This window comes from Ictidomys tridecemlineatus, chromosome 5 (genome assembly GCF_052094955.1).
Source record: "Ictidomys tridecemlineatus isolate mIctTri1 chromosome 5, mIctTri1.hap1, whole genome shotgun sequence".
NCBI lineage: Eukaryota > Metazoa > Chordata > Mammalia > Rodentia > Sciuridae > Ictidomys > Ictidomys tridecemlineatus.
Window position 1 is genome coordinate 148,035,159 of NC_135481.1, and position 22,684 is coordinate 148,057,842.

At 43.4% G+C, this 22,684-nt stretch overlaps 1 protein-coding gene and 1 pseudogene across 1 annotated transcript in view; one reads left to right on the top strand and one right to left on the bottom strand.

Annotated features, from left to right (window-relative positions):
• Positions 1 to 343: 343 nt before the first annotated feature.
• On the top strand, positions 344 to 1,341 carry LOC101971880 (high mobility group protein B1 pseudogene; annotated as a pseudogene).
• Positions 1,342 to 19,049: 17,708 nt separating this feature from the next.
• The window catches only part of Adamts17 (ADAM metallopeptidase with thrombospondin type 1 motif 17), a 347,529-nt gene continuing 343,894 nt past the window's right edge, over positions 19,050 to 22,684 (bottom strand). Inside the window, exon 23 of the mRNA XM_078051258.1 lies at positions 19,050 to 21,717. Within this exon, the coding sequence (XP_077907384.1) occupies positions 21,551 to 21,717 (167 nt within the window). The 3' untranslated portion in view covers positions 19,050 to 21,550. The remainder of the gene's footprint in view (positions 21,718 to 22,684) is intronic.

Sequence of the window (22,684 nt, forward strand, 5' to 3'; positions counted from 1 at the left end):
GGATGCAAATCATTCCTTTGTCCAGCATATCCATGCCCTATATGCTACTCATCCACTCGTCACTTAGTAGCAATCTAGGTTTTTGAATGGTATTTTGGGGTTTGTGTTCAAGTAACTCTTATTTTACTTAATAATGGCCCCAAACTGAAAGAGTAGTGATGTTGGTGTTTTGGATATGATAAGGAAGCACTTTAAAGCTTCTGTTTAGGGCTGGGGTTGTGGCGCAGTGGTAGAGCACTTGCCTGGCACGTTCAAGGCATTGGGTTTGATTCTCAGCACCACATAAAAATAATAAATAAATAAAGTATACAATTTGATATTGAAGAAAAAATAGAGTGGAGGCTGCGTCTGGCTCCCGCTCTCTCAGCCATTGCAGTACATTGAGGTCCACAGAGACAGCGTGGGGGCAAGTGAGAGCCGGATGGGCACTGGGCGACTCTGTGCCTCGCTGAGGAAAAATAACTAAACAAGGGCAAAGGAGATCCTAAGAAGCTGAGAGGCAAAATGTCATCATATGCATTTTTTGTGCAAACTTGCTGGGAGGAGCACAAGAAGCAGCACCCAGATGCTTCAGTCAACTTCTCAGAGTTTTCTAAGAAGTGCTCAGAGATGGAAGACCATGTCTGCTAAAGAGAAAGGAAAATTTGAAGACATGACAAAGGCGGACAAGGCCCGTTATGAAAGAGAAATGAAAACCTATATCCCCCCTAAAGGGGAAACAAACAGGAAGTTCAAGGATCCCAATGCACCTAAGAGGCCTCTGTCGGCCGCCTTCTTGTTCTGTTCTGAATATCGCCCCCAAATCAAGGGAGGACACCCTGGCCTATCCATTGGTGATGCTGCAAAGAAACGCGGCGAGATGTGGAATCACATGGCTGCAGATAACAAAGCTGCCCCGCTGAAGGAAAAATACGAAAAGGATATTGCTGCCTACTGAGCTAAAGGAAAACCTGATGCAGCATAAAAGGGAGTTGTCAAGGCTGAAAAAAGCAAGAAACAGAAGGAAGAGGAGGAAGATGAGGAGGAAGATGATGAAGAGGATGAAGATGATGAATAAGTTGATTCTAGTGCAGTTTTTTTTCTTGTCTATAAAGCATTTAACCCCCCAACTCACTCCTTTTAAGGAAAACAATTGAAATGTAAGGCTGTGTAAGATTTGTTTTTAAACTGCACAGTGTCTTTTTTTGTATAGTTAACACACTACCAAATGTGTCTTTAGAGAGCCCTGTCCTGGTGGTATTTTCAATAGCCACTAACCTTGCCTGGTACAGTAGGGGGGTTGTAAATTGGTATGGAAATCGAAAGCAGGTTCTTATTGATGCACAGCACAAATTAGTTATATATGGGGATGGGTTTTTCATATATATAAATATATTTTTATCATAAGCATATATATTCAGATAGGTGCTGCAGCTTCTTTGGGAGCATCTATTTTTAACTGGGTGCACTGGGATCCTTGAACTTCCGGTTTGTTTCCTCTTTAGGAGGGATATAGGTTTTCATTTCTCTTTCATAACTGATGTAGCTTATACGAAATAATTGTTGTTCTGTTAACTGAATACCACTCTGTAATTGTAAAAAAAAAAAAAAGCAGCTGTTTTGTTGACATTCTGAATGCTTCTAAGTAGATATAATTTTTTTATTAAAAAAACTAAAAAAAAAGAAAAAGTGCTTCTTTAAAATGAAAAGCTGAAAGTTCTCAGTAAGGAAAAAATATGCTGAGGTTGGTAAGATATATGATATTATTATAATAGTTCTGTTTTATTATTATTGTTAATGTCTTCCTGTGCCTAATTTATCAACTAAACCTATCCTAGGTATGTATGTATAGGAAAAAACACAATATACATAGAATATGATGCTATCATTGGCTTCAGGCATCCACTGAGGGTCTTAGAATGTACTCCTTAAAGGGTACGACTCTATGGGTAGTCCCTTTGATTTAAAGACTCATGTCTTTAATTCCTGGACATACTTAGCCATTATCTCTTTAAATAAGACTCTTGTCATCTATTTAAGTATTGTCTCCGGAGTAGCTATTAGACAAAAGTGGATACCTTTCAAATTGCCTATGCTTTTTATTTTTTAATTTTTTTCCACCTGATTATTTCATTATTTTTTTTTCATTTTTTTATATATTTTTATTGGTTGTTCAAAAGATTACAAAGCTCATGATATATCATCTTTCATACATTTGAATCAATTGGGTTATGAACTCCCATTTTTACCCCAAATACAAATTGCAGAATCATATCAGTTACACACTCACATTTTTACATAATGGCATAATAGTGACTGTTGTATTCTGCTACCTTTCCTATCCCCTACTATCCCCCCTCCCCTCCCCACCCATCATCCCTCTCTACCTAATCTGCTGTTGTTCAATTCTCTCCCTTGTTTCACCCCCCTTTCCCCTCACATCATCTTCTATGTAATTTTGTGTAACATTGAGGATCTCCTACCATTTCCATATGCTTTCCCTTCTCTCTCCCTTTCTCTCCCCCCACTCGTCTTTGTTTAATGTTAATCTTTTCCTCATGCTCTTCCTCCCTGTTCTGTTCTTAGTTGCTCTCTTTATATCAAAGAAGACATTTGGCATTTGTTTTTTAAGGATTGGCTAGCTTCGCTTAGCATAATCTGCTCTAATGCCATCCATTTCTCTGCAAATTCTATGATTTTGTCATTTTTTATTGCTGCGTAGTACTCCATTGTGTATAGATGCCATATTTTTTTAATCCATTCATCTATTGAAGGGCATTTAGGTTGGTTCCACAGTCTAGCTATTGTGAATTGTGCTGCTATGATCATTGATGTGGCAGTATCCCTATAGTATGCTCTTTTAAGATCCTCAGGGAATAGTCTGAGGAGGGCGATAGCTGGGTCAAATGGTGGATCCATTCCCAGCTTTCCCAGGTATCTCCATACTGCTTTCCAAATTGGCCTTACCAATTTGCAGTCCCACCAGCAGTGCACAAGTGTACCCTTTTCCCCACATCCTCGCCAACACTTATTGTTGTTTGACTTCATAATGGCTGCCAATCTTACTGGAGTGAGATAGTATCTTAGGGTGATCTTGATTTGCATTTCTCTGACTGCTAGAGATGGTGAGCATTTTTTCATGTACTTGTTTATTGATTGAATGTCCTCTTCTGAGAAGTTTCTGTTCAGGTCCTTGGCCCATTTGTTGATTGGGTTATTTGTTATCTTATTGTTTAATTTTTTTAGTTCTTTGTATATTTTGGATATTAGGGCTCTATCTGAAGTGTGAGGGATAAAAATTTGTTCCCAGGATATAGGCTCTCTATTCACCTCTCTTATTGTTTCTCTTGCTGAGAAAAAACTTTTTCGTTTAAGTAAGTTCCATTTGTTGATTCTTGTTATTAACTCTTGTGCTATGGGCGTCCTATTAAGGAATTTGGAGCCCGACCCCACAGTATGTAGATCGTAGCCAACTTTTTCTTCTATCAGACACAGTGTCTCTGATTTGATATCAAGCTCCTTGATCCATTTTGAGTTAACTTTTGTGCATGGCGAGAGAAAGGGATTCAATTTCATTTTGTTGCATATAGATTTCCAGTTTTCCCAGCACCATTTGTTGAAAATGCTATCCTTCCTCCATTGCATGTTTTTAGCCCCTTTATCAAATATAAGAAAGTTGTAATTTTGTGGATTAGTCTCTGTGTCCTCTATTCTGTACCATTGGTCCACCTGCCTGTTTTGGTACCAGTACCATGCTGTTTTTGTTACTACTGCTTTGTAGTACAGTTTGAAATCTGGTATTGCTATACCTCCAGATTCACACTTCCTGCTTAGAATTGCTTTTGCTATTCTGGGTCTTTTGTTTTTCCATATGAATTTCATGATTGCTTTATCTATTTCTACAAGAAATGCCGTTGGGATTTTGATTGGCATCACATTAAACCTGTAGAGAACTTTGGGTAATATCGCCATTTTGATGATGTTAGTTCTGCCTATCCATGAACAGGGTACATTTTTCCATCTTCTAAGATCTTCTTCTATCTCTCTCTTTAGGGTTCTGTAGTTTTCATTGTATAAATCTTTCACCTCTTTTGTTAGGTTGATTCCCAAGTATTTCATTTTCGTTGAGGATATTGTGAATGGAGTGGTTTTCCTCATTTCCATTTCGGAAGTTTTGTTGCTGATATCCAGGAATGCCTTTGATTTATGCGTGTTGATTTTATATCCTGCCACTTTGCTGAATTCATTTATTAACTCTAGCAGTTTCTTTGTAGACCCTTTTGGGCCTGTTAAATATATTATGTCATCCGCAAATAGTGATAATTTAAGTTCTTCTTTTCCTATTTTTATGCCTTTAATTTCTTTTGTCTGTCTAATTGCTCTGGCTAGTGTTTCAAGAACTAAATTGAATAGAAGTGGTGAGAGAGGGCATCCCTGTCTTGTTCCAGATTTTAGAGGGAATGCCTTGAGTTTTTCTCCATTTAGGATGATGCTAGCCTGAGGTTTAGCATATATAGCTTTTACAATGTTGAGGTAAGTTCCTGTTATCCCTAGTTTTTCTAGAGTTTTGAACATAAAGCGATGCTGTATTTTGTCAAATGCTTTTTCTGCATCTATCAAGATGATCATATGGTTCTTGTCTTTAAGTCTATTGATGTGGTGAATAGCATTTATTGATTTCTGTATATTGAACCAGCCTTGCATCCCAGGGATGAATCCTACTTGATCATGGTGCACAAGTTTTCTGATATGTTTTTGTATTCAATTCGCCAGGATTTTTTTGAGAATTTTTGCATCCAAGTTCATTAGAGATACTGGTCTGTAGTTTTCTTTCTTTGAAGTGTCTTTGTCTGGTTTCGGGATCAGGGTGATGTTGGTCTCATAGAATGAATTTGGAAGAGCTCCTTCTTTTTCTATTTCTTGAAATAGCTTGAAAAGTATTGGTATTAGTTCTTCTTTAAAGGTTTTGTAAAACTCCGCTGTATACCCATCCAGTCCAGGGCTTTTTTTGTTTGGTATTCTTTTGATGGCTTCTTCAATTTCTTCCTTTGTTATTGGTCTGTTTAAATTGTGTATGTCTTCCTGACTCAATCTGGGCGTATCGTATGACTTAAGAAATTTATCGATATCTTCACTATCTTCTATTTTATTGGAATATAGGTTTTCAAAATACTTTCTAATTATCTTCTGTATTTCTGTAGTGTTTGTTGTGATATTGCCCTTTTTCATCCTATATGTTAGTAATTTGAGTTCTCTCTCTTCTCTTCGTTAGCATGGCTAAGGGCCTGTTGATCTTATTTATTTTTTCAAAGAACCAACTTTTAGTTTTTTCAATTTTTTCAATGGTGTTTTTTTGTTTCAATTTTGTTGATTTCCACTCTGATTTTAATTATTTCTTGTCTTCTACTACATTTGCTGTTGTTTTGCTCTTCCTTTTCTAGGGTTTTGAGGTGTAGTGTGAGTTCATTTATTTGTTGGTTTTTTCTTTTTTTGAGGAAAGAACTCCAAGAAATGAATTTCCCTCTTAAAACTGCTTTCATTGTGTCCCATAGATTCTGGTATGTTGTGTCTGTATTGTCATTTGTCTCTATGAATTTTTTATCTCCTCCTTTATGTCTTCTGTAACCCATTGATCATTCAGTAACATATTGTTCATTTTCCAGGTGATGTAGGATTTTTCCTTCCTTCTTTCATCATTGATTTCCAATTTCATTCCATTATGGTCAGATATAGTGCATGGCATTATCTCCACCCCTTTATATTTACTGACGGTTGCCCTATGGCATAATATATGGTCTATCTTTGAGTAGGATCCATGTGCTGCTCAGAAGAACGTGTATCCACTTGATGATGGTTGATATATTCTATATATGTCGGTTAAGTCTAGGTTATTGATTGTGCTATTGAGTTCTATAGTTTCTTTATTCAGCTTTTGTCTAGAGGATCTGTGTAATGGTGAGAGCGGTGTGTTGAAGTCACCCATAATTATTGTGTTGTGGTCTATTTGACTCTTGAACTTGAGGAGAGTTTGTTTTATGAAGGTTGCAGCTCCATTGTTTGGTGCATACAAGTTGATAATTGTTATGTCTTGTTGGTGGATGGTTCCTTTTAACAGTATATAGTGTCCTTCTTCATCCCTTTTGATTAACTTAGGTTTGAAGTTGATTTTATTTGATATGAGTATGGCAACTTCTGCTTGTTTCTGAGGGCCATGTGAGTGGTATGATTTTTCCCAACCTTTTACCTTCAGCCTGTGTATGTCTTTTCCTATCATATGAGTCTCCTGAAGGCAGCATATTGTTGGATTTGTTTTTTTTGATCCAGGTTACTAGCCTATGTCTCTTGATTGGTGAATTTAGGCCATTAACATTTAAGGTTATAATTTAAATATGATTTGTACTCCCAGTCATGTTTATTTTTTTATTTATTTATTTTAGTTTGGCTAGTTTTTACTTTTTGGTTATTTTCCTCCCCCTTTACTGAGATACCTCCTGTTGTTAGTTTGGGGCACTATTTTTAAATTCCTCTTCTTGTAGTATTTTGCTCAAAATTCTTTGCAGTGCTGGTTTTCTGGCTGTGAATTCTTTTAGCTTTTGTTTATCATGAAAGATTTTAATTTCATTGTCAAATCTGAAGCTTAATTTTGCTGGATACAGTATTCTTGGTTGGAATCCATTATTTTTCAGCGTTTGAAATACATTGTTCCAGAATCTTCTCACTTTCAAAGTCTGTGATGAAAAATCAGTCATTAACCTAATTGGTTTACCCCTGAATGTAATCTGCCTCCTTTCTCTCATAGCTTTTAATATTCTCTCCTTGTTCTGTATGTTGGCTATCTTCATAATTATATGTCTTGGAGTTGGTCTCTTACGGTTTTGAATGTTTGGGGTCCTGTAGGCTTCCAGAATTTGGCAATCTATTCCATCTTTCATCTCTGGGAAGTTTTCTAGAATTATTTCATTTAATAGTTTGCCCATTCCTTTGGTTTGATTCTCTATGCCTTCTTCTATCCTGATGACTCTCAAATTTTGTTTTTTTATGACATCCCATATCTCTTGAATAGATTGCTCGTGGGATTTAAGTATCTTTTCTGTGTTGACTATATTCTTTTCAAGTTGATAAACTTTGTCTTCATTATCTGATGTTCTGACTTCTACTTGATCTAGTCTATTTGTAATATTCTCGTTGGAGTTCTTAATTTGGTTTATAGTTTCCTGCATTTCTAGGATTACTGTTTGATTTTTTTTAAAGATCTCTATCTCCTGGTAAAGCTCGTTCTTTGCCATTTGAATTTGTTTAATTCATTTTCAAAATATACTTTTATTGCTTGGACTTGCTGTCTCCTGTCTTCTCTAATATTCCTTTCCATCTGAGTTAGGTATGCCTTGAGTTCTTTCCCTATCCCTTTTTCTAATGCTTCTATTTCCTCCTGTAGATTTAAGTCGTCCTGCATTGTTGGTAATCCTTTTTTCCCTTGTTTTTTCATGATGTTCACGCTACTTTCCAGCTCTATTTGATTGCTGTGTTTCTGCTCTCTTCTATAAATTTGTTTTGGTTTTTTATATCTCTGTTGTCTCTCCTTTGTGTTGGTAGACTATGCCTGCTAAAGTGGATTCCGCTGTGTAGGAGTTCCAATGGCCGAGCTCCAGTGATGTCACCTCTCTGCTATGGCGGGCCCCAGGCTCCTTACTGGGGTGTCCGAATGGAGGGGTGGGACTGGACTGTCTCTGGTTGGTTTCAGCTCCCAGACGCCGTCGGCCGGGCGGTCTCCAGCTGCCCAGTTGCGCTGGCAGCTGGCGGGGGATTGGTTGCCGGTGGGCACGCGGTCTCTAGCTGCTCAGTTGCAGCAGCAATGGGCGGCTGTTGCTGGTGGGCGGGCGATCTCTAGTCGTGCGGTCGGTCTTCGGCGGGCAGGCAGTTTCCAGCTGCCCAGTCGCCCGGTCAGCCGGCGGGCGATCGGTTGCCCGTGGGCATGTGGTCTCTAGCCGCTCAGTCGCAGGGGCAATGGGCCGGCTGTCGCTGTGGGCGTGTGTTCTCTAGCCGAAAGGGCCTGGCCTCTAGTCCCCTGGTTTCTCCTGCTAGTCCTGGTTTCTCCTGCTAGACCAGATTTCCCCTGAGTGATGCCTCTCGGCAATTCAAACTGTACTCTGGGCCTGCCATTTTTTGGGCGTGGAGGGTGGCTATTGAGAACCCCGGCACCCTATTTTTTTGATTTTTTCCGCTTGCCCCTCCACCCCCATGGCAATACAGGTTTCGTTTTCCCTGCTGATGGGAGGGGGAGTTGAAGGTCGGGTGTCTCTATTTTCCCCATGTCTTTATGCAGGCTTGCTCTGATAATCCCTCCCCGGAGAGCCTAGGAGAGATTTTATGCGAATTCCCCGCTGTATGGGAGATGAGCTGAGTAACATGCACCTGTTTTATTGTTGTAATCTGTCAGAGAGTGGTGGTGGTTACATCAGCTGTCCAAGATGGTGGCCGCTGGTTTCCTTGGTGGAGTTTCCGTTGTGGGGGATAGAACTGTCCTGTTTCCTTCCCTGTCTGAAATCCCGAACTCAGCCCGGGGCTCCGTGAGTGCTCAGGCAGCAGGATTCCACAGAATCTGCAGCAATCTCCCTGCTTGCTGGTCGCTTCTCGGTGGCTCCCTGCCGTCTGTAGCCCCAGGGCGGGCCAAGCGGATCAGTCAGGCCCGATCTCCGGTTGCACAGTTGGCTTGTGTATGAGACTCAATTACCGGACCTTGATGCTGGAAATCCTTCCTCTAGGTTTCGGTGCACCCACATTTTGCTGTAAGTTCCTAACAAGATAGTTTTTTGTCGTTCTAACTCATTATTCACCCGCGCAGTGGCGCGGTACACGGGGTGTGATGCACTCTATTCCCGGCCATCTTTTTCGACCTCGCCTATGCTTTTTATTATCTCCACTTTCATTATTTTAAAAGTTACATTGTCTCTACTGCCATCTTAATAGAATGTTTCACCATTATCTACTGCTTGAGCCACATCCCCAGCCCTGATTTTTGCTTTTTAATGACTTTGCCAATTTTGAGTTTTCTAGTTGGTATTTTTCCTACCTACTTTTAAAAAATGATTTTTCTGTTCTTTTAAAATACATGTTACCCCTTTAAACATCCTATAATACAATGAAAGTTCAGTTCATAGATGCAACTGGCAGTGTGCAGACAGATAACGTCTGTCCACCATGACTAGTCAGTTTGGTCTGGAGAAAGAAAACTATTCAGTTCTGTTCAATGTAGTTTGACTTGTCAATATATTGGAGAGCAATGGCAATGTCACTATGCAGTGTTAGAGGCACAAAGTTCATTTGAGGGTACTTAGGAGTGAGGCATTCAAACTTTGAGAGCTTGGCTTTGCTGAGTACAACAGATCAGAAAGACAGCAGATCTGATTTCTCCTTGGGCAGAGGTTTGTTTATCCTGAATTCAGAGCCAACAGCCCTATTAGTTTTGAACTGACTTAAATATTTTTCCACATTTGGGCAGAACCATTTATTTGCCAGGACAAGGGTACAATAACATATTGTTATGACTCTCCCAGGCTAGGGAGCTGTGCATTATTCATCCTTCATCTCTCCACCCTACATCTACTGTACCACTCAATAAAGTTTATTGATTTATATTGTAAAGTGGATGGCTAATATATGAGTCATGATATAACGAATTCTTATTTATTATAAGCATATATATTCAGATAGGTGCTGCAGCTTCTTTGGGAGCATCTATTCTAACTGAGCATGTGGCTATTGCTCCAAAGGTTGCAGGGACCCTGTGGAAATTGCTCCAGGGCCATTGTATAAGCTATAGTCAATTGGCCCATGTTAACACTTGGTCATGCATCCTATGTATGCATTGTACACACATGAAAGTACATACAATATAAAAATGCAGTATTATAATGTAAGATGTGTGGATGTATTATTTGCTTATTTTGTGAAAGAAAACATTACAAAGACCATTAACACATTAAACCAACTCCACTGCAACATCCACCATACTCTCTTCCTTTCACTGAATCCCAATTGAATAAAATGATGTTTGGCTTCCACTGAGCTTTCAAAATCTGTCAGTATTTGATAGGTCAACAGTTATAATCGTATGTTGACTTTGCAATATACTCTTTTAACGATGTGTTAATACATAGCGATCCTTGGACAGAACTTCCAGAATTGCTGCTTTATTACTATCAACTGGCATGTTAAAACTAACCTCGGTGCAAAAGCCAATTGCTAGATATATATCATCAGCCAAAGGATTGTTGGACGTGTGACTGGCACACAAAAATAAGCTGGAAGTGAGTACTCAGAGACTTCTAAAACTTCTAAAGAACAGCTAGTTTTGCAAGGATCCTGGGTGAGCAGTTGGAGAGTGAATTTTTAAAGGGTACTTGTTAGTGTAAAGGCGTGGTAGAACATAGCCCCCAGAGCACTTCCCCACTCACTGGAGACCAATGAGTAGGCCCTCAGTGAAAGTTTCTGCATCTACAGAGAGGCCAGAGTCAGGAGTGGATAATCATCTTAAATAGCAGAAGGTAGGGAGAAAGTAGAATTCGGGAAAAGACAAAAGGAGAGGTAAATGTGGGGAGGGAGACAAAGAATAAATAAGGAACAATAATGGGATGGAGAGTAAGATATCAAGAACTCAATCATAAAAGAGAATTTTGGAGAAAGGGGGGGGGTCTGTTGGAAGCTGATTCAGGGACACTTTCGCTTCCCTGATCCCTGTTTAAACCACATTCACGTCTGTATGCATAGCTTGAAGTGTTGGTGTATATAAGAGCTGGGTGGATCCTAAGGCAGTCCCAGTATGGGCTGACACCCTGATGGCTCAGCCAGAAAGGTGTTTTGCCTTGGCTAACCAGGCTCTATCTAGCAAGGTCCTTGATGGGTTCTTTACCTTTTTTCCTACTATGCGATGGATTCCCCCAGTCCTGAGTGTTTAGTCTATTCCAAGGGAAATCCATCCCAGTGTTCTACTGAGAAATTCCAGGAGGAAAATCTCATTTCTTGGTCATTTTTGAATTCTGTCCCTTGTAATGATGAAGCTTCTTGGGCTCTGGATGGGGCTGTTTTGAGGAGGGCTTCAATGCCAGAAGGAAGAGTTCACAATGCACACGGGAGTGAGCATAGTCCCTGCTCAAGGGAATCTCACAGTGAGCAACTCTATCGGGCTGGCTCCCAGCCAGGCCTGTGGACTTGTTCTGACAGCATCACGAGCCATATAGGCTTAAAGCTGTTGGTCTAGAAGAATCTGATGGTGGCATTGCAGCAAGCTTTACAAAGATCCTCACCAAGCCATGGACTTGTTCTGTCTGCCAAGTCCCTCGTGAGTCTCCTGTCCAGGAGATAAAATAAAGAGGAGAGAGAACGGCATCTAGATTACTATGGCAACCTCCTGAAAACACCTATCTGTAATGTATGGAGAATTTGAAAAAAAAAAAAAAAGGCAAACACTTTTTTTATTGACTTAAAGCTGATGGCCCAAATATTTGTATCAAAATTCCAGGTATAAGCTGGTCCCCCATCAACTTAGAGTAAAGTTTTATTACCTAGTACAAACATCTTTCATTTACCTGAAAACAGCATAAAAGATAGAAATTGGAACTAGCAGAGGGAAAGCATGTTTGTTTATTGTGTGTATGTGGCACTCCAGGGGACCAGTGAGAGACAGAGGAAAGACATGATTGCTGCTCCCGTGGAACTCACTTTTCAGATGGGAAAACGGACAATGCACACAAAAAAAGCAAAAAAGCTGAAATAATTCTAGTTTATGACAAGCACTGCAGAAGGGATAGAGATGGCAGCCATGCATGAGAAGCCACACTGGATGGAGTACTCGGGAACACCTGTCCTAGGAGTAATAATCCAGGTGGGACATGAAGGATGCAGGGAAATGGGCCATGGTAAGAACTGCAGAGTGGATGGGAGCATTGCAAACAGTGGGAATGACAGCTGCAAAGGTCCAAATATTGGGAGAAAGTGGAAGTGTCACAGGATAGAAGCATGCGACTGGTACTATGTGTAGGAAAAATAGGGAGGGAGATGAGGGTGGCAGGGGCAAGAGGGTCACAGGGCCCAGAAGGTCTTGGAGGGTTTGAAGCAAGAGAATGTCATTTATGTTTTTATGGTGTTTTCTGTTTTTATTATGATTTATGTTTTCAAATATTATCCTCTCTAGGGTATGCAGAATGTATGGGAGGGAGTCAGGAAATACTATGGTCCTAATGCCCCCGTGTCCCCTCAAAATTCACATATTGACATTCAATCCTCTGTGTAGTAGTACTGGGAGGTGGGGCATCTGGGAGAAAATTAAGTTATGAAGGTGGGGCCCTCACAAGTGGAATTAGTGCCCTTTTTAATAAAGGAGGTCTAAAAATGTTTATTTTGCCCTTCTACAGGATGAAGATGAAGTTGGGCAGCATCTATGAAGCGGAGGCATCCTCATCAGACATCTTGATCTCTGATTTTCCAGGCTCCAGAACTGTGAGCAATAAATTAATATTGCTTATAAATTATAAAGAATTTGGTTGGAGTGGCCCTCACTGGCTAAGACAGGAAGCTACACTGGGGTTGCAATGAGAAGTCTGTGACTCAAGGCACAGTGGTGGTAGAAAGATAGGGAGAAGTGAACTGATGACAGAAATTAGTTGGAGGCAGAACCAAAAGTATCCATGGCTGATTTGGTCTGGGGACAGAAAAAGAAACTGAGAAAACAAGGATGACTTAAAGCTTTGGATGTCATGTATTAGCTGCTATAGTGGTACCATTTGTTGATTGGAGGAAACCTCTGGGAGGAAAGAAGGGAGGAACTTTGGAATGCAATTTTGTAAAAATCTGTGTTTGAGGCATGTAGTGGATGCTGTGATGTGCTACTGGCTCAGCCCCTTTCAGGAGTAAGGCACTTATTCCCCATATGTCAGAAGTGGTGGCTTCCCAGTGGGTCTGTCTCCAGGCAGTGCCCTCAGCATTGCCGTTAGGGAGTGGTCTCTCAAGATTACACCCGTTCCCATGATATACAGAGGCCCACCCCTGGCCTCCATTTGGGGCAGCTCTGAAGGGCCATTCTAGCCCCACAGTTCCCTGTAGTATGGGCTGAGCCAATTTCAGACTTCTCCACTTCTCCATGCCAATCCTGCTCTCCAGCTCCACCAAAGCGTCCTCAAGGGCACCTCTGAGTGATCCTCCTGTGCACAAACCCTCCGTTTTGGAGAATGGTGGCTGAGAACCAAACTAAGGTAGTTGTCAGGAATGGTCTTAGTAAGCAGACCCTAAAATAGGATTTAGGGTCTATTACCTGCCACTTGGATGCAAGGACTCCAGCATAAGAGCAAGGCCCCTGGTACCTGTACAGGCAGTGGTGAAGCTTTCACTGATGGCACCATAGCTCACTTGAAAGATGCAGAGAAACAAATAATAAAGCAATGAAATACAACTGCCAATTTTAGGGATGCAATTAGAGAACTTAATTGCTGCTAATTAACTAACAATTAAAGATGAAGTGGAAAAACCAGGGAGCTTTCTTGGCATCATAAAAGGCATCCTCTTAGAGTTGAAGGGCAGAAAAAGCTAAGTTGAGGCTAGGCTTTAATGTAATGGTGACAGAAGCTGAAGGAAGGTTGACTTCTCAGCCCCAGTAGGTGGACTACTGCTGGTCAGGCCCCTGATTTGGAAAGAATGTGACTCGGAGATTAGAATGGGAATATTGAGTTCAATGACCTAAAAAATGGGAAATCCCACATTTTCTGGAATCTTCCAATTCTGCAGAAGTGGTGCTCTCTCTTACATACTGATGCTATCACTGCTCCTTTGCTTAAAGGGCACATGGGTGCCTCTGCCTTGCAAGATAATATGAACCCCTTGGAATTAGTCTCCTCCTACCCCCCACCCATACCACCAGATAGACAAACCAAGTCACAGTGTAACACAGCTGAAGAAGGAAAGGAACTTGTTTCCAAAGGATCAGCAGGACCTGGCAAAAAAGGTACCTGAAGATATCAAGAGAGTTTTATGGGACCATATTTGAAGGCACCAGATCAACAACATGGAATATAAAGGTGGATGGGGCATGTCTGTGGTGATGGGAGCACTCTCCATGGATTGAACCCTGGAAGGATGCTGGGAGACACACAGTTCATTGAGGAAAGTGATAGATATGGGAAGGAAAGTAGAAGTTGTATGGTGAGTGGTGGGAAAAGGGATCAAAAGGCTGGGAGGATAGACCTGCTAGGATGGACTCCAGACTCTGTTCCCCAGATGGCCTTTGGAATATATTTCCTGAAGGAACAAGAAAGTCCTAGAGAGAGGGCACAAGTATTGTGGAGAAGTCCAATCGTAGCTGTCTTCTGTAGGTCATGGCTGACTGTGGAAGAGGCTGTTACAGAACTGTGCTCCCTGATAGCAATAGGGTTAATAGGAATACCAAATAATAGAGACCAGAGAGTAGTTCTGAATAATCAGAAACAGGATGGTCTAATAATTAAAATGAGTGGCAAGGTCAGAATGTCAGAAGGGAATGTCCTGATTTATAGATAGCCTTGGAGATAGAACCATCTATTAGGGCAAGATAAATGGGCAACCAACAAGGGTATGACAACTTAAGGTAAAAGAGGATACACGATCACAAGAGAAACCATATCCTAAAAACAAGTCATGATACATTGCTCAATTTCCATTCCAAGCCAGCTTTAATGTAAATCTGTGGATTGCAGGAGAGGCTGGGGATCAGGAAGAAGGTATGAAATGATACCCTCAGTCTACCTTTAAAGGGACTTTCCATCACTTACTTGGTGGTAATGTACACAGGATTGTTGCACACAGGATCCAATCTGACATTGATATACAGAACCCAGAATGACACATGGTCTTCCTTTTGAAATGATTGGGGATGGGGTTCAAGTAATTGGGTCCTGGTCTATATTTGGTTCATAGTGGATCCATGAAGCTACCCAGTGATAATTTCCTCTGTCTCTGAATGTATAGTTAGAATGCATGAACTTGGTCCTTGGACTGTGGTGTAAAGCACTGTTGTAGTGGGGAAGGTCAAACACAGGCCCGTGAAACTGACTCCATCCCCAGGTAAGAGAGTAACTTGATTGTGATATTGCAATCCAGCGAAAATGGCATATTTTAATGTCATACTTAAAAACCTAAAAATACACTCTATAATGTCCCTGTGACTTTCCCATGAAATTCATCAGTCTGGTCCTTAGAAAAGTCACTGATAACGGTGAACTACCACAGCTAGATGTGGGATTGTTGCTAGAGTGTATGGGCTTGGTTCAGATGTAAGGACTAAGGCCATTGACTGTGGAATGTGTTCTTTTGCATCCCATTCAGAATGGGAGAGCAGAGTGGTTCATGTTCACAAGAGACACAACAGTATCCACTTACATTCTCCCTAGGGCTAATGTTAGCTCTACCACTCTATTACGAAGTAGCATGAAATGGCCTGGACTGTAACACCCTCCACAGACTCCACAGGGATCCTGCATCTGTGGCCTCATGCAAGACACACCAGATGGGCGAGAAGTGGCAAGTAAATTGCAGTCTGTAGTGAGACGCACACACTGAAGAGAGTGGGAGATGAACCCTACAAAGAGCTTAAGACCCATTATTTGGGTGAAGTTTTTAGGAGTCCAGTGGTCTGGGGCATGTTACCATATCCTCTCCAAGAGGAGGGACACTTACTTGTTTAATCTTGCTTCCCCTTCTGTTAAGAATGAAAGACAAGCCAAATTCTCTTTAGGTTTTGGGGGTGGTCCAAGGAGAATCATACCTGGCAGTAGAAATGAATTTAAATGGAGCTGGTAACAAGTGCCAGGCTGGACTTAAAACTGTTAGGGACAGTGAGTGCTATGTGTTTCCACTTTCCTTCCTCCTTAAATCGAATGTGCCTACAGCAGCTATCAGATGCCCCTACTACCATTTTCTCTTGGGTGTCTAGGTGGGAGGAAAAAGAAGTTTCTCTTTAGTTCATAGATCTGGAGAGAGAATGCAAAAGGACTGAACCTAGCAACTACACTGGCAGAGGCTCTTGCATATCTGATTTAGATGACACAATCCTGGACCTCAAGCCTCAACCAGACACAGAAATAAGGTTGCGACTTCAGAAGTGGAATGGGGGAGGGAGAGTGTATTCTGTGTGTTCCTGGGGTGTAATGATTAATTTAATGTGTCACCTTGCCTGGACAATAAGATGCCCAGATAACTGGTACATTATTATGTCTGGGTGCATCTATGAGAGTGTTTTCAGAAGAGAGTAACATCTGAATCAGCAGACTGAACAAAGAAGAGTGCCCTCACCAGTGTGGGCAGTAGTACCCAATCCACTGAGGACCTAACTAGGACAATGAGGGTGGATGGAGGAGGGTGAATTCTCTTTCTTCTAGAGTTGGGATATCCATCTTCTCCTGTCCTCAGATGCTCCTGGTTCTTTCTTCAGCTTGCTTGGTTCCCAGGCTTTTAGACTCGGAATGAATTATGCCAAGCAGTTTTCCAGGTTGCAGATGGCAGATTATGGGCCTGCATGATCATGCATGCCAATTCCAGTAATAAATCTCTTCAGTATCTCTATATATGTATATTCAACTGTCTGTTCCCCTGGAGAACTCTAACTTATATAGGATGTCTGTGTGTGTGTGAATCTTTCAAAAATGGCCACAAGTCATTTCCCAACCTACCTGCTCTTCCAGAATCCCCCCGAGAGGTGGGCTCTGTCCCTTTACCTTAACTTGTGGGTCTTTGAGGCTGCCTCACTGTTCAAGCAGGTGGGATTATGCTGTGTGAACTGCGAGCTGTCCTATGAAGTGAGGCTGCTCTCCTGAGCGTCCCTGTGCTTTCTCTAAGGTTGTTTGCCACTGAAGCCCCACCACCCCGCTGCAGGAGGCTCCTGGGAGAGTCCTAGATGAGAATCTTCCAGCTGATATCAGCTGCCACATCTATGCGTATGTGAGCTTTCTGTCGAGTCCAGTCTCTACTTGTCCTTGGAACCACCCCAGGGATGAGCTGTCCTCCCTGAGCCCTTTGCTCAAATTACAGATTTGGGACAACTCCGAAGGACCATCCCAGTCCTAGAGCTTCCTGTGGGATTGACCAACCATGTGAAGAGTCGTGAATGAATTTCCAGGGTCAGGGTCCAAGATGCACATTTAGGAGAGACTTGAATGAACATGGTTTTAAAAGTCCTGGGTCAAATGGGTGAGGTGATCTAGGGAGAAAGTCTAAAGAGAAAATGTGTAGGGCTCTTCTCCAGGTACTCCATCACCTGGAGAGCTGGTGGGAAAAGGGAGCCAGGAAAGACGAGGATGAGAAAAGTCACGGGCCTGTGTCTTCTACACAGAGGAGAAGACAAGCTGAAGGGGAGGGCTGCTGAGAGCCAGCGAGGAGGAGATTATGAAAGCAAATGACAGCAAGAAATGGGAGGCAGAAAGCAGAGCTCTGTGTGGGTTACGTGGAGGTGCAAGGCTGCTCCCATGGTCAGTGAAGAAGGCAGATTTGTGTCCAGAAGTAGAAACAGAGGGCTCTTGCTGAGGCCTCTTGCAGAGGGAGAGTGCCCCTGGAAACAGTTCCAGCCCAGGCCTCATAGTCTGTGTCCAGAAGGTCAGTCAGTAAACCCCCAAGGGAAGGCCAGACCTTTCCTTTCTTGGAGGTTCTACTGTCTTCACTCATTCCCTTTCATGTGGTTCTCTGGGCTTATCCCCAGCAGGGATTGGGGTCCCCAGTAGGTTTTTGTATTCTTGGCAGTTCTAGGAGGTGCTGGGGCTCTAACTGAAACCCATTCAACATTTGCTGATGGGAGCATGCGGATCTCACCTAACAACATAAAATACAGGTTTTCTAGTGCTGTGGTTGGAATGTGGTTTGTACCCTTGAACCCATGCATTAAATCCATTCCCCAAAGTCATATGTTAACATCATTACCAAGGTAGAACCTTAATCTAACTATGGTGTTTAGAGATGGGGCCTTTAGGAAGTGATTAGGATTTGATAGGGTCACTGGATGGAGCCCCCATGATCGATTCTCCCATGAAGAAGAGGGAGTGAGATAAGAGACACAGATTCACTCTGTTTCCCTCATCATGTGAGGCCCTGTACCACCTCAGGTCTCTGCCAGCAAAAGACCATTACCAAATGTGGCCCCTTGACCTTGGAACTTCAGAACCGTGAGCCAAAATGAACCTTTTTTCTTTATAGAGTTACCTGCATTAAGTACTTCATTACAGTCATGAAAATGGATTAATATACCTGGCAACCAGGGGCTGTGGGGAGTTTGCTTAACAAATTATTTGGTGAAATCTCTGGGTGCTGCTTCAACTTTAGTCATGGATTGTCTCTAAGTTCTTACCGGGAGAGCATTTTCTCCTGATCCCATTAGGAGATGAAATACCCCTCCTTTCACCCCAGCTGTGACATTAGTGCTCCGTGTCTTGTCTAGATGGGTTCCAAATGGCTGCTGCTGTCCCAGTTGTGGGAGTGTGCCTTTTCTGTGTCCCCAGTCCTGGGAGGCAGGAAGGGTCAGGATCAGCCTCATACCTGCTGGAGGAGGGGAGCCAGTGGGGCTGGCAGCAGAGATAAGGGGTGGCAGGAGGTGGGCCTAGAGTTGGGGAACCCAGCCAGAGGGAGAAGGCCTGGGTTGTATCATGACCAGGGCCCGCACTCTGTTGGAGGTTCCTGCAGCAAGGGTCACTTACTCCCATACTGAATGTCTCGCTTGGCCAGCAATGTGGCTGATCCACTTCAGAAGCACAGATTCAGCACAGTTGCCAGACCTTCATATCCCCACCCAGGGTTTTGCAACCACACAGGATGAGGCCCAGGACTGAATGATTTGTTAGCACTTGCTCAGAAAGACACAGCCACCTACCAGACTTGCATTTACCAGAGACCTCTGACTCCAACCACACTTGAGGCCAGCAGGCTGAGGCTCCCTGCAGCCAAGTCCCAGGTAGGCCAGCTGACCAGAATAGAAGTAAAGGACACAGCCCCACCCCCTAGGCTCTCCCCACCCCCAAGCCCTCGAGGACTGGCTCTCGTCTTTTACTTCACAGTCAGTGTAAAACTTTTACAGAAAAACATTTTATTACACGTGTTCAACTTGCTTCCAATGAAATGATTAGTTTTTCATGTATAACGGCAACCAATGTTTGTCTTTTTTTTCCCCCCAAAACCAGCACCAAAAAATTAAAACAAACAATACCATGGGTACAGTACGTAATGTAAGTTAACTAATGGAAAATATATACATTTGACTTTGAAATGAAAAAAAAAAAGAGCAATGATATTATTGCCCTTGAGGATCTTTTCCTCTGTTCTGATCACTTCAAGCCATGGTCAACTGAGAGGGTTTCATTTTGCACCAAGAAGAATAGCACCGTGAGACCGTGAGACTCTAGTTAGTAACACATCTGTGCCACCACAAAGGTACAGTACTTGAGTGACAGTGCAGGGTATTGTTAACACAGAAACATCACTATGGTACTCAGAGCTTGTCTCCTACAAAGTGGAACAAGAATGTCATGATGGTGACATGGCTGATGCCATTAAACCGAAGGTGGGCTGGTGGATTTCAGAGTGACAGCACCAGCCTAAGCTGCAAGGGCTCAGGAACACACTGACCCTGGGGAATTAGTGGGGTGTTCAATAATAACCGAATTGATCATTTCATTCTGAGGGTATGGGGCTTCTGCCAGGGGAGTCTTCAGCATGACCCGGAGGCAGTTCAGAGGCACCAGGCAAAGTGAGTACCAGCACATGCTCAGTCTGCTTGCCCCTGTTCTGCTTCTTGATTCCAAAAGGCAAATGTCTTTTGGTGAATTAACAGTGCATTTTGGACTAGGGGAAGATAGTACCACCTCAAGCTCTCCAGCATTTGAGGGTTTTGTGGAAATGGGCTCAGGGGAGTCTGCTGGTGGCCAGGCCTGAGCTGGGAAAGCACAGTGTTTTGCACAGGCCCTGGAGTGGTGGCTGACGGGTCACTTAATCCATCCTGACCTTCTCTCATTTAAGCACCTAGGGAGTTTTCTCCACACTTTCCATTGATTCAAGTGGAACTGAATATACTTCCGGCCATCCCTACCACTTCTCTGCTAGGGGACAGTAAAAAATCAAAAAACAAAAAAACAGCACCAAAAAATCAAGCACTTGAAGTTGATCTGTGGAAATTGGCCCAAGTGAGATCCTCTGTCTGAACTCAGGGAGGAGAAGGGACTTTCTCAAGGTAAGTTTCAACATAAGCACCCATGAGACATAGCCACCAAGTTGGTGAGCACAACAGGCCGCCTGGGACAGCCAGGGTCCTACCATAAGGTGTGCTCTCAAAGAGGCCATTCTGGGAGACAAAACAGCTCTGTGGCAAAGGGTGAGGGGACTGTGAAGAAGGCCTTCTGCAAGGTGATGATGGTTCCATGAGGCCTGGTGTGCATCCACTGGTCATGGCACACCAAGCTTGAGAAACCCGCCCCAAGGAAGCAGTTAGGCCTTACTCTGCAGATCCCAGGCCTGAACTGCATCCTCAGAGGTCTTACGTGTAATCTTTACTTCAGATACAAGGCCAAGGTCCAATGCAAGGCTACTGGGCTGTTGGGCGGTGCTGCAGCAGCTAAAGGTGCAAAGCTCTGCTAAGTGCCTGCTAGAGTGGACTCCCCGAGGAGCGGGAAGGCCACACGCCCTGACAAGCTGTGCTGAGCCCACCTGTAAGCTAGGAAGTAGAACTCATTGCCCCGACTGGCATGTGTCCTGTTTCACGACACCTTGCAGAAAGGCACTTCTGCTGCCCTACGTGGTGGGCAGCAGAGCTCGAAAAAGTAGATGCTTCCCCAGACCCAGCCCTTCAGAATGTCCTCCCCACATGGGCAGTGTGCAGAGCTACGTACGCTGGCCTCCTTGTTGGTCTAGGCAGAGTTAAACTCTCAGGAATAAAACTTCCAAGGCAAGGCCCAGGGTTTTGAGAATATGTTCTCAGAGATGATGGGCAGAGAGGCCAAGTTCCATCCTTGTGTTATCTAGAAGGTTGATTTAAGAAATGTGGGCTCCAGATCAGCCAGTAGAGGTTTGTCTGCATCTGTCCTTCCATACAGCGTGTTGCTGGCTTTCAGAATAAAGCCTCTTCTAAGTATGGTGTATCATTTTCAGAATGTACCCCTCCCCAAACCCCACAGTACAACAGGCATTGGGTATTCAGTGTCAAAAGAAAGCCAGGACAGAAGCACTGAATGGTGTTTCTCTCTCGGCAATTGTCTGCCAGAGGCGTTCCCCTTTGAGGTACACGGAACCTTCGAAATAATAATTATGTGGCTCATGCCCATTGTTTTCCCTTACTGTGGAAAGCCATCCAGTGGCTGTTAATAATATATTAAACAAAAGCACTAATGGCAATGTCAGGTCCACTCTGAAGTTCTATGCAACTGAATTTTTGGGATGGCCTTGTTGGGGGAGCCGAGGTGTGCTTCGGGGAGTCCTGGCCGTGGGGCTGGTTTGCTTTTGGGAAGGTGGGCATTTCGCTCATTCAAACGCCCGGCTTCGGACCTCGAGTGTGAATGCTGAGCGACTGCTGAGCTGTGTGTCACGAGCTTGGCGGAGAAGGCGGCCGGCGCATCTTGTTCGCGTAGAAGTCTCTACACGTCTGGCAGCAGCGCTGGTACCACCGCATGTCCTGGCAGAGGTTCTTTTCTCGGATGACCCGGCAGTACACCGTCCACTGGTCCCGTGTGCATTTGTATGTCAGAGCGGCTAAGGTGACAAGGGGAAGAGAGAGGGCACTTAGAGGAAATCGAGATGGTCCGTGCTCTGACCGTGTCGGGCTCCCTCACCCTTGTGCACCCACTGGCCTCGAGAGACTCGTGAAACTAAGCCCTTGCCAGGGGCACTGTAGAGGCCACTTTCTGCCACAAAGGACACATCCGTAGGTCCAACACAACTGCTTGGCTGAGTGTGGTAATCTGGCTGCCCGTTTAGGGAGAGACCAGAGGACACTCTGCTCCTGAGCACGGTAGCACTCACTGTTATTTTTGTGGCACAGCCTACCATTACTGTTGACATTTAGAAGACAAGGGGACATGCAGCAGTGGACTTTGAAGGACCCACGAATACAAGAGGTCAGAGTACAAACAAATGACCCAAATATCCCCCAGGGTACCATGGAGAGAGAGCCCTGCTCAGAGGAGGTCCTTGGAGGATACCAACCAGGCTTAGGCTGGCAAAAGCCACGAGTCACTTTTGTGATCTCAAAGTCCCTCCCTGCCCAAACCCAAATGGAGCTGCTCAGAAAGCCCCTTCTTTCGGGTGGAGTTTTCATGTTGGAAATATATTTGGCAGGAATATATTTCTCAGGAATTTTTTTTTTTATCCAGAAAAGCAGAAACTGTTGAGTCATCAGATCAATATCAAATGTTCTTCCTCTTATCCCACCACGAGCTTGGGATATGGGACAGGTAGAGGACCAGGTTCTGGGCCCCAAACTTTTTACACAAAACCTGTTTGTTCTCCACTGTGTCTCTTCATCTTGGGCTTCACTCGGGAGCATCCCCCATGGACATCATGAGGGCCTCCTGAATCTTTCATTTCCAGGACAAAGCACCTCCTTCAGCCCTGTCACGCCCAGGAATCCTGATACCTTTAAGGACTATGTTTAAGACTGCAGTTAGCAAATGTCTCTTGACAATGAAATTCTCTGAATCCTCCTACATTCCATAGAACA